Source organism: Dendrobates tinctorius, unplaced genomic scaffold, assembly GCF_039654945.1.
Source record: "Dendrobates tinctorius isolate UK_male_01 unplaced genomic scaffold, ASM3965494v1 ptg000036l, whole genome shotgun sequence".
Taxonomy (NCBI): domain Eukaryota; kingdom Metazoa; phylum Chordata; class Amphibia; order Anura; family Dendrobatidae; genus Dendrobates; species Dendrobates tinctorius.
In genome coordinates this window covers 25,744,095-25,755,166 of record NW_027361704.1, presented here as the reverse complement: position 1 = coordinate 25,755,166, position 11,072 = coordinate 25,744,095, and the positions used below count along the sequence as shown (strand labels likewise).

The window sequence follows — 11,072 nt, the reverse complement described above, 5'->3', positions numbered from 1 at the left end:
CAGGGAATCCTATCTGTAGCAACTGCCATCTTCATAATGTAACAGTCTGTCTTCACTGAATATATAATCCTGTGAATGAAGAATTTTGAAAATTAATGACCAATACTGAAGGAGAGAGTCTGAATGGATCAATTACAAAGTTTATTAGAATGGATTTACGAAGTAAGAATTAAAAAAACGGTTACTCTTATGCTGCCACCAGACAGTGGAAAAGTTCAGGGGTTGCCATCCAAAATGCATGATCCGTCACATTAGATGGTTGGCCCTTTACACTGTATAGTGACCATTTACAGGTAATGCAGTTAGGCTTATATTTATGTCAATGGGAGTTGAGCTGCAGAATCTGAGAATGGCTAAAAAAAAAAAATCTGATTGCACTCAGACCAATGTTATTCAATAGGTGACATCTCATTTGCGGTTTTTTTTCTCAGCTGAAATCGGACGGAGAAATCGCTGCATATTGCTGCGATTCTTGGACAAGACTCACCAATGCAAGTCAATGGGTGCGTGAAAAAAAATCTGACAGCACTCGCACCATGCGAGTGCTGTCTGATTTTTACACATCGGTCTCCTTTGAAAAGCTGGCAATTCATATGCGGCTATGCAGTAAAATCACACTGACATGTTAGAATACATGTATACACAGAGATATATATATATACACACCTATTCTAATTCGTCGGCTTTTGTAAATTACAGAACCCGACAAGATATGAGATATGGTTTACATCCAGTAAACATTGTGTATCTATTATATTTATATGTCCCGCACTAATAATGGTAGTGTGTGTAAAATTTTGGAGCTGGGAGCTGTAGGTGTTAAGTTAAAGGATTAAGTCATGAAAAAACTTGTGTGGGCTCCTCCCATGCAATTTTCTCCACCAGACAGGGCAAGCCAGTGACTGAGGGCAGATATTAATAGCCTAGAGAGGGACCATGGTTATGACCCCCCCCCCAGCAAAAAAAAAAAAAAAAAAGTCTGCCCCCAACCACCCCAGAAAAGGTGCACCTGTAAGATGCACCAGTGCCAGCACTTACCCGCTCTCTTCCCATTGCCCTGTGGCATATGGGGTAATAAGGGGTTGATGATACCTTGCTATTGTAAGGTGACATTAAGCCTGGTTAATGGAGAGGTCACACACCTATCCATTATTAATCTTTTTGGTTCTCCTGCTCCAATAATACTCGTGTGGAAAGTGTAAACGCTTGTGTACCTTAGTGTATTTTTTATTGCATGTTGTGCATGGTTTGAGAATAAGTTAATGCCACATTTGTAATATATCCTGTTTATTACCCCTACTTTAATGTAAAAGGTTGTCATGGACCCGCAATAGGCGTGGGAGTAGTTGCGATCCGCCCGCGCCTATTAAAGGGAGTCTGATGCGGCCACCGCCATCAGGGGCTTATCTACAGCATTCTGTAATGTTATAGATAAGCCCCCAATGTAACCTGAAAAAAAAAAAAAGATTGGCGTTCGGTCCGCTGGGTGTCGCCGTCCGGTGCCTCCATCTTCATACGATGTCCTCCTCCTTGCTTCTCCCTCGGCTCCTGTGCAGGCGTACTTCATCCTGTTGAGGGCAGAGTAAGTTACTACAGTGCACAGGACCTATGATGTTTCCCAGCGCCTACGCACTGCAGTACTTTACTCTGCCCTCAACAGGACAAAGGACGTCATTGTATGAAGATGGGAGGCATCGGCCTGCGACACCCCCTGCCCCCCGGGTGAGTATAATATCTTTCAGGTTACATCGGGGCTTATCTACACCATTACAGAATGGTATGCTTCTAGTCTATGCCAAAAAGTAAAAAAAAAAAAAAGTGTTTGAAACTTATTTTTATTTTGATTGGGGCGAAAGGGGGGGGTGATTTAAAAAACCATAAGTTTCAATCACCCGCCTTTAGCCCCAATCAAAATAAAATTAAGACAAGAAAAAAATCAAACCTACAAATTATTTGGTATTGCTGCGTTCTATCAATAAAAAGGATTAACCCAATTGCTAAACGGCGTAGCGAGAAAATCAAAACACCAGAATTCTTTTTGGTTGCCGCGACATTGCATTAAAATGCAATAACCGACGATCAAAAGAACGTATCTGCACAAAAGTGGTATTGTAAACGACAGCCCGGCATGCAAGAAAATAAGCCCTCACCCTACATCACGAAAAATGGAGACAATATGGGTCTCAAAAAAACTGGGCTTTTTTTTTTTTTTTAGCAAACTTTAGAATTTTTTTTCACCACTTAGATAAAAGAAAACCTAGACAAGTTTGGTATCTATGAACTAGTCATTACCTGGAGAATCATAATGGCAGGTCAGTTTTTTCGCATTTAGGGAACCTAGCAAAAAAGCCAAACAAAAAACAAGTGTCGGATTGTACTTTTTCCCGTTTTCAAGTACACGATATGGTAAAACCAATTGTGTTGTTCAAAAGTACAACTGGTCCCGCAAAAAATCCCTCATGGCCATATTGGCGGAAAAATAAAGTTATGGCTCTGGAGAAAAAAAAAACAAAGCTCCAGTCATTAAGGGGTTAAAATTGCATACGCAGATCATACAGATGTCCCGTGGGGAAATCGCATGTTTTTAAGTCTGGAAATTGGCTTTTTTTTTTCTCAAAAACTGTTATGAGCCCTTAGTGTGAACTGTATTTCCAGTAGCCATTGATCAGTGGGGGTTCTCCTAACATTGATGCTATTTGCTAAACAATTACGGTAATCAAGCCAGGAAAATATTTTAATTGCTAGTACAAAGTACTAGACACAGCTTCTGAAGTTGTACTGTTCCTGGGGTGGGAAACCTTGTTTAATCTTGAACTAGCCCATTAAAGATCAGAATGTGTACCTCCCAACCAGTTACACAGCACACTGATAAGTTGGTGGCTTCCATGAAGAAGCTGCTTGCCACTAGTGAAAAGTACAGAGAAAAACATTGATTGCGGAGGTGGTACAAAAGTCAACACCACAAAAAGGACTGCCAGTATTCTTTGCTTAGAATGAAGGTGTGTGCACATATCCTTCAGAAATGTCTTCCTGTTGGTGGAGTGAGTTATGGTATAGTTTCTACTTTGATACAGAAGTTATTTGGCAGCAGACACCTAGATCAGCAAGTGATTATCTGGATGAGGCAACTGCAGAACATGTCCATGTGTCAATGCATAGCCCAAACTGTAAGGATACACTATAACATCACACTAGCAGATAGTAGCACGTTCCCCAGAACAGTCAAGTTTTTCCCAAATTGATTTTCTGCCATTGACACTCGAGTGCTTGGATCTCTCTTATCAGGTATATCGGGGATGGTCAAACTTCTACACCAGCCTCTCGAAGGAACGTGGTTTTAATCCACCATAATAACATGTATTTTTTTTTTTTTTTAAAGAAATCCTCTACTTTTCTAAGGCTTTGCCCACTATTTTGGTAACTTTAGCCAGTGTGTGAATGTTCAAATCAAAACTTACTAAAAGTATATGTAAAAGCAGTTTAATTTGTCTTTGCCCAACCAACACACAATTTCAGTCTTGATACATGGTGTGAAGTTTAAAAGTGTTAAAAATCATGTAAAAAAAACAATGTCTGGAATCCAGAGTCACACAACAGTATTTACAGTTTCCAAAGAAATTAAAAACCATTGATCCGCTTCTCATCGGGTTCCCCACAAATAAATACTGTGATCGCAGCAGAAAGTCCTAGTAAAAAAAGATCAGTTCTAGGGAGCCAGACGTCAGTGATTCTGAAGTAAAGGAGAAAACATCAATCACAAACCACAACCACCTAGGAAGAATGTATTAGGCCATGTGCACACGATGCAGATTTGCAGCGTTTCCGCAGCGGATTTTACCGCGCAGAAACATTGCATATCCGCATTGTGATGTACAGTACCTTTAAAATGAATGAAAAAAAAAAAAAAACGCTGTGCAGACGCTGCGGATTTTTCCGCGCGGTTTTCCTGCGGTACAAAATCCGCAGCATGTTGCTTCTTTTGTGCGGTTTTCTATCTCCCCTGTTACCAAATCCGCAGGGGGAAGACCGCAATGGAAAACCGCACAAAAACCGCGTGAAAAATGGAAGAAATCCGCAGGAAAAATGCAGGTCATTTGACCTGCGGTTTTCTTCCATTCTCCACGGAAAAATCCGCAGGGCTCAAAACCCCGTCTGCACTCAGCCTTATTAGCATCAAGTTAATGAGGTAACATACCCGCTTCATAATCTCATCTCTAGTGGTAAAGTGTGGGGCATCTTCTACTTCAATCCCTTCTGCCATACTCAGCACCCTTTCCAGAAGTTCATCACTATATCTTAGAAAAGAAAAGGCATATAGGCATTTAATTTGGCCCAAAAACCATTGTAAAAGTTTCAACACTTTGCTCAGAAATCCTAACCAGATGTAAACACTATTGAAAATTGGTGGAAATCAAGTAAGCAGCCTCCAATCCTGATGGCGAAGACACACACTGCAACTGCAGAATCGGCTCTGTCATCTGGATATGATTGTCTCTGCTACCAGAGGATGGTTTTGTGCCGGACGATAAAGGGCACGTTCAGATGTCAGTTTTTATCATGAGTTCTACATTTTCCACAGCTAGAACTCGTACCTATTGGCAGTTCACACAAAGTCAGGCAGCTTGGTACAGCATGGCGGGGCCAATCATTTTACTAAACCTTCCCACCTATTGAGGAAAGATTGAGGGAAAACAAGCAGGTGGTAAATTGTATATAAATAGTGGCCCCCACCATGACGCACAGAGTGGCCGGACATAGTTTGAACAGTCATTCTTTGCTTACCCACACAAAATTACAGAGTTGTACAAAGTCAATCTGATTGTCAGACTTGCTATGGTCAATCAGACCCATGTGACAGTAAAAAAAAAAAAAAAAAAAAAAAAAAAAGGAGAGGGATGCCATCTCTGTGCTGTCCATTGTTCATGGACTGTTTTTCCTGACCGTAAAAAAAAGACTGATGAAACTCAGGACTGTATGAGAATAATCCCTGCTGTGTGAACGAGAGCTAAGCCTCGGTAACAAATCTGCTGCACTTCACTATACCTAAGGCCATGTTCAGCATTTTACATGAGTATCTGTAAGCCAAAATCAGGAGGGGAACAGCCAGAGGAAAAGTTTACAGTGGGGCAAAAAAGTATTTAGTCAGTCAGCAATAGTGCAAGTTCCACCACTTAAAAAGATGAGAGGCGTCTGTAATTTACATCATAGGTAGACCTCAACTATGGGAGACAAACTGAGAAAAAAAAAAATCCAGAAAATCACATTGTCTGGTTTTTTTTCATTTTATTTGCATATTATGGTGGAAAATAAGTATTTGGTCAGAAACAAGCAATCAAGATTTCTGGCTCTCACAGACCTGTAACTTCTTCTTTAAGAGTCTCCTCTTTTCTCCACTCATTACCTGTAGTAATGGCACCTGTTTAAACTTGTTATCAGTATAAAAAGACACCTGTGCACACCCTCAAACAGTCTGACTCCAAACTCCACTATGGTGAAGACCAAAGAGCTGTCAAAGGACACCAGAAACAAAATTGTAGCCCTGCACCAGGCTGGGAAGACTGAATCTGCAATAGCCAACCAGCTTGGAGTGAAGAAATCAACTGTGGGAGCAATAATTAGAAAATGGAAGACATACAAGACCACTGATAATCTCCCTCGATCTGGTGCTCCACGCAAAATCCCACCCCGTGGGGTCAGAATGATCACAAGAACGGTGAGCAAAAATCCCAGAACCACGCGGGGGGACCTAGTGAATGAACTGCAGAGAGCTGGGACCAATGTAACAAGGCCTACCATAAGTAACACACTACGCCACCATGGACTCAGATCCTGCAGTGCCAGACGTGTCCCACTGCTTAAGTCTGTACATGTCCGGGCCCGTCTGAAGTTTGCTAGAGAGCATTTGGATGATCCAGAGGAGTTTTGGGAGAATGTCCTATGGTCTGATGAAACCAAACTGGAACTGTTTGGTAGAAACACAACTTGTTGTGTTTGGAGGAAAAAGAATACCGAGTTGCATCCATCAAACACCATACCTACTGTAAAGCATGGTGGTGGAAACATCATGCTTTGGGGCTGTTTCTCTGCAAAGGGGCCAGGACGACTGATCCGGGTACATGAAAGAATGAATGGGGCCATGTATCGTGAGATTTTGAGTGCAAACCTCCTTCCATCAGCAAGGGCATTGAAGATGAAACGTGGCTGGGTCTTTCAACATGACAATGATCCAAAGCACACCGCCAGGGCAACGAAGGAGTGGCTTCGTAAGAAGCATTTCAAGGTCCTGGAGTGGCCTAGCCAGTCTTCAGATCTCAACCCTATAGAAAACCTTTGGAGGGAGTTGAAAGTCTGTGTTGCCAAGCGAAAAGCTAAAAACATCACTGCTCTAGAGGAGATCTGCATGGAGGAAAGGGCCAACATACCAACAACAGTGTGTGGCAACCTTGTGAAGACTTACAGAAAACGTTTGACCTCTGTCATTGCCAACAAAGGATATATCACAAAGTATTGAGATGAAATTTTGTTTCTGACCAAATACTTATTTTCCACCATAATATGCAAATAAAATGAAAAAAAAAAAAAAAAAAACAGACAATGATTTTCTGGATTTTTTTTTTCTCAGTTTGTCTCCCATAGTTGAGGTCTACCTATGATGTAAATTACAGACGCCTCTCATCTTTTTAAGTGGTGGAACTTGCACTATTGCTGACTGACTAAATACTTTTTTGCCCCACTGTATAAGAAACACATCACCACTTGTGGATTTATCACCTACTCCTGGCTTGGCTTACAAATACTGAGGTCAAATAGTGAGTGTGGCCTAAGGTTGGACAGATCACAGAAGCCAGATGGACAGTCAAACTTGGTCACTTGCCATTTTTTTCCCATAACCTGTATATCTACTTCTTGTATGTACGTACAATATGTCTTCTGAGCAGTCACCAATATTCACATACATTCCCAAATTAGTGTTTAACATCTAATGTACTCACTATTAACCCGTTGCCAACATCTGCCAAACATGTACAGTGGATGTCAGGGTTGTGTGTAAAAGCATGCTCAGGAGCTGAGCCTGCACTATATACAGCAGATGCCAGCTGTGTTATAGAGCCAGCCATGTGTCTCCAACAGCAGCAATTGGAGCCAACTCTTAACTACTGAAAATAAATTCAAGAAAAGTTTTTCCTATGAGCTGAGCCAAACACAACTGTTTAATCATTTAAATGCAGCTGTCAATCACTGATGGAGCACTTAAAGGGTGCCCTTCAGCCCTACCCCCTAAATCAAGAGGTCATAATGGGTTGTCATGACAGTCACTGAAACTGTGGAAAACGGACAGCATTAGTGATGAGCATATAAGAGTATCTCTGGCATGCTCGTATATTATGTTCGAGTCCCTGCGGCTGCACGATTAGCAGCTGTTGGACAGCCTCAACTCAGGATTCCTCATGAAAACAGGTAATCCCCATGCGTTGGGGCTGTCTAACAGCTGTGAATCATGCAGCTCGCGGAGACTCGATAATATACGAGCGCATGCGATACTCTGATAACACCCGAGCATGCCCAGATAAGACGTTATCCGAGCACGTTCACTCATCACTAGACTGCATCCAAATCTTATGCACTGATCTACTGCAGCTTGTCATGGAAGGCAGGGGCCTGTTGAAAGCCCCCAACTGCCATCTTAATCCGCCTATGAAGCTCAGCCACTGGCTTCATATACCTGCTATTTTCACTATTATATATATATATATATATATATATATATATATATATATATATATATATATATTCATAAGCAAACGCTCACATGTTCAAGTCCCCTAAGGGGATAGATAAAGATAGAGATATTTCTCACTCCAATTTTTTTTTTAAATTCAAAATAAAGTTGTGAAAAGAATAATATCAGTACTGCAACAATAACTTATTCTATGAAAATATTAAACCCTCATGATAAACACTGTAAAGAGAAAAAAAAAATACATTTAAAACCTTTAAATGCATTGTTTTTGGTTCTTGCACCTCCTAGGGCACGTAAACACCCGTTTTGTGCCCCCGTTGGGGCATATGTCCGAAATCCAGCGATGGGGCCGGCAGAGCGCTCCCCCCCCCCTCGTGTGCTTTGTCAAGGAGTGTACGCCTACATGAGGTAGACACTCGGATGTAGTAGACTGCGTCTGAGTATCCCTTCCTGTAGGCGTACAATTCTGGGAAAAGTGCACGGTGGGGCGCTCTGCCGTCACCATTGCAGTCTATTGGCCATGTAGGTGCATGGGGGTCGGACCCCATTTTCAGGGCATTTCGGTGGGGAAATAACGCAATGTGAAAGCACACTTAGAAAGAACTCTGTCACAACATGTGATCTATGTGAACTATTCATATGGGCACACAGGTTACAGACTGAGGAGACCTGTGTCTCAGATCAGTCCCTTCTCTTCCGGACTCTGCCTCCAGAGCTTATCTTACATGGAGGTGGGTTACCGCTGCGACTTCAGCATTTGTCACCTATTCCTGGATGTGCCTTACAAGTACTGATGGAGAAGCCAGGTGTGAACAAGCCCTCTTGTTTATATCAATAGGAAATATTAAGTGACCTCTCTTGGAATAAGGGGAGGAAAAACAAAAGCGCCAAAAAGAAAAAGTTTTAATCCAAGCGAGCCATCAGCCCGGCGCTCCTCACCAACATCACAGTCACCCTCTCCCCGACCAGAAATGGCGCATTCTCCCGCACACGGTGTACTGGCCCTTTAAGAGCAGCCGCCCCAGGGAGGTCGCGTCTACCTGCAGCCCATGAAGACATGATTGGCCCACACCATAGACAGCGCCAGCAGCTTGTCCATCTCATTTTCTCCCTGGAAATGGTCGAGGTTCTGTAACAAGAACTCCTTTCTAGCCCGCCATTGCTTGTCACTCTCGCTGAAGCTCTGAAACCCCCTGACGAACTCCGCCGCCATCTTCTATCTTGTGACCACGGATGGAAACAACAATCTACTTCCGGGTTCTGTTCTATGGTGGCGACAGTCTGTTCCGTGCTCGGCCACATCTCTATGATATGATGACGTAATTAGCGTCAAGGGGACAGCTAGGGAACGTATTTGCTGTGCTGGCTCCATCTAGTGGTCAGTGTTGAGAATGTCCCACTTGCTGTGACCTGCAGTGCGTATGATCTGTCTGTGATTCCAGGCTCCGTGTAATAGTGACTGCATACTCCCCAGTCCCCACCAAGACATAGTCACATAGTATTTGCAGGCAGCTTGTAGAAGAGTGTTCTTACTATAACACCTGAAGGATCTGACACATTTTTGTTTTTGCACTTCGTTTCCCCTTGTCCCCAGACCGTCTCTTTCTTCCTCCGCTGTACACATAGTGGGCTGAGGGATGGTTCCTTGCTGGTCGAGCTGTAATTGAGACTTCACCGTTCATTTGGCCCCATCATCAAAGCTGAGGACTCTTCCCCAGCCCATAGGGTTGCAATCATTCAGGCGCTCCCCTCAGACTTGCCTCTTGCTCCTGAGATCCCGCTCTGCCAGGGCCAGTCTCTGTTGTTGGCGCTCCCTCTCCTCCTGCTCAAACTTGCCTGCGGACAGCTCCTCGGTTGATATAGGGAACCCCATGACATCTGCTCCTTCCCACTGGGGAATCCCGTCCTGCTGCACGCTGGAGGTGACCGTGGTATGGGGACAGGTTCCAGTATCCCCCCCGGGCGCTACTTTCTGGTCCCAGGCAACATCCATTACCACCTGGCCAGACTTTGGGGTTGGTGGTAATCCGATGGGACCTAGCAGGGCCTCCCATGTCCCAGGGGCGATGGCTGTACCTGCTCCTCTAGGGCCGTGATGACCCTCCTCAGACTCCCATGATGGGAAGACTGGTGCAACAGCGGGTACCAGTGATGATGGTACTGGGGGACTGCAGGTGGGTACGGTGGTGAGGGTACCTGGTGTGTGACTGTGGGTACTGGTGGTGATGGTACCTGAGGACTGGCAACGGGTACCGATGGTGGGGGTACCAAGGTGGTGGACTCCTACTGGGCAGCCTGTCTTCTCTGTGCAAGCAGAGCCTGTCGCTGCTGCAGACTCCTGTTCAGCTCTTCAATTTCCCTCCAGCTGTGCCAGGTTGAGGTCTGTTGAGGGGCCGGAGCCTGATTCCACAGAGCTGGGAAAAGTTGGTATCTCTTCACAGGCCTCCTGCCGTTCTCCATGATGGCCTCCTGGTCTTATGGCTTCTTTTCCGCTCTTTCCTGCCGCGGAGCTTCTCTCCACCACCTGGGGGCGGTGTCTCTTTCCTTTGCCGCCATACCAGGCTAGGATCCAGATCCCATTCGCTGTGGGCCATGACGCAGGTGCATAGAAGTACAGGCAGGGGAGGTTCAGGCTGTTTCGCACTCTTTCTTGGGTGCCATCCATGATGGCACACCTCACTGCACACCTCGTGGGACCGTCATAGCCGCCATCTTTACAGTCAAAATCACAGTCCAATTCACAATTCAATAATCTGTTCCTTTGCACATTTTGGTTTGTCATTTCTCAATTCAATCAAATCTTTGGCACACAGGACCCGGTGACACGGGCTTCGATATCCTGTTCGTGATGCCAAAATTGGAGTGCCCACCAGGGCAGTGAGGTACTCGGTACCGGGCCGCTTCTTAAAGGGGCAGTGTCACAGCGGCGGTGACACGGTCCGTGGCCCTGGGCGTCCAATAAAAGGGGTTTATTTACAAGGGATAGAAAATAGTTTGTAGTAAAGAGTGTTTGTGACGCCATCTGTGGTATCTGTTCATTAGTGACCAGCGCTGCAGTGCAGATCCTCTGGGACTGATGGTGTAGTGCAGCAGTGTTGGTAAAGCTCTCCACAGGCAGAGCTGATGTCCCAGGGCAGTTGTGGTTGGTTGAAGATGAAATGGTTGCTGATGATAGATGTAAAAGTGCTGAATGAGTGTAGAGGCAAGAATTCAAAGGACACATTGGAGTGCAGTTCCAAAGCTTTACTCACAGTTTCTGGTGCACACTGATGCCCACTTCCGTACCGTGTTCTTCAGGTGAGGGGCTCAGTCAACTTCCAGATCAATGAAG

At 44.4% G+C, this 11,072-nt stretch overlaps 1 protein-coding gene across 1 annotated transcript; it reads right to left on the bottom strand.

The window, feature by feature from the left end:
• Nucleotides 1–3,464: 3,464 nt before the first annotated feature.
• CDKN2AIPNL (CDKN2A interacting protein N-terminal like) lies at nucleotides 3,465–9,038 on the bottom strand. The gene is made up of 3 exons (XM_073573763.1): nucleotides 8,782–9,038; nucleotides 4,196–4,295; nucleotides 3,465–3,730 (listed from the first exon to the last, which is right to left on the bottom strand). Exons 1-3 carry the CDS (start codon nucleotides 8,952–8,954, stop codon nucleotides 3,722–3,724), a joined length of 282 nt encoding a protein of 93 aa, XP_073429864.1. The 5' UTR covers nucleotides 8,955–9,038; the 3' UTR covers nucleotides 3,465–3,721.
• Nucleotides 9,039–11,072: the final 2,034 nt, after the last annotated feature.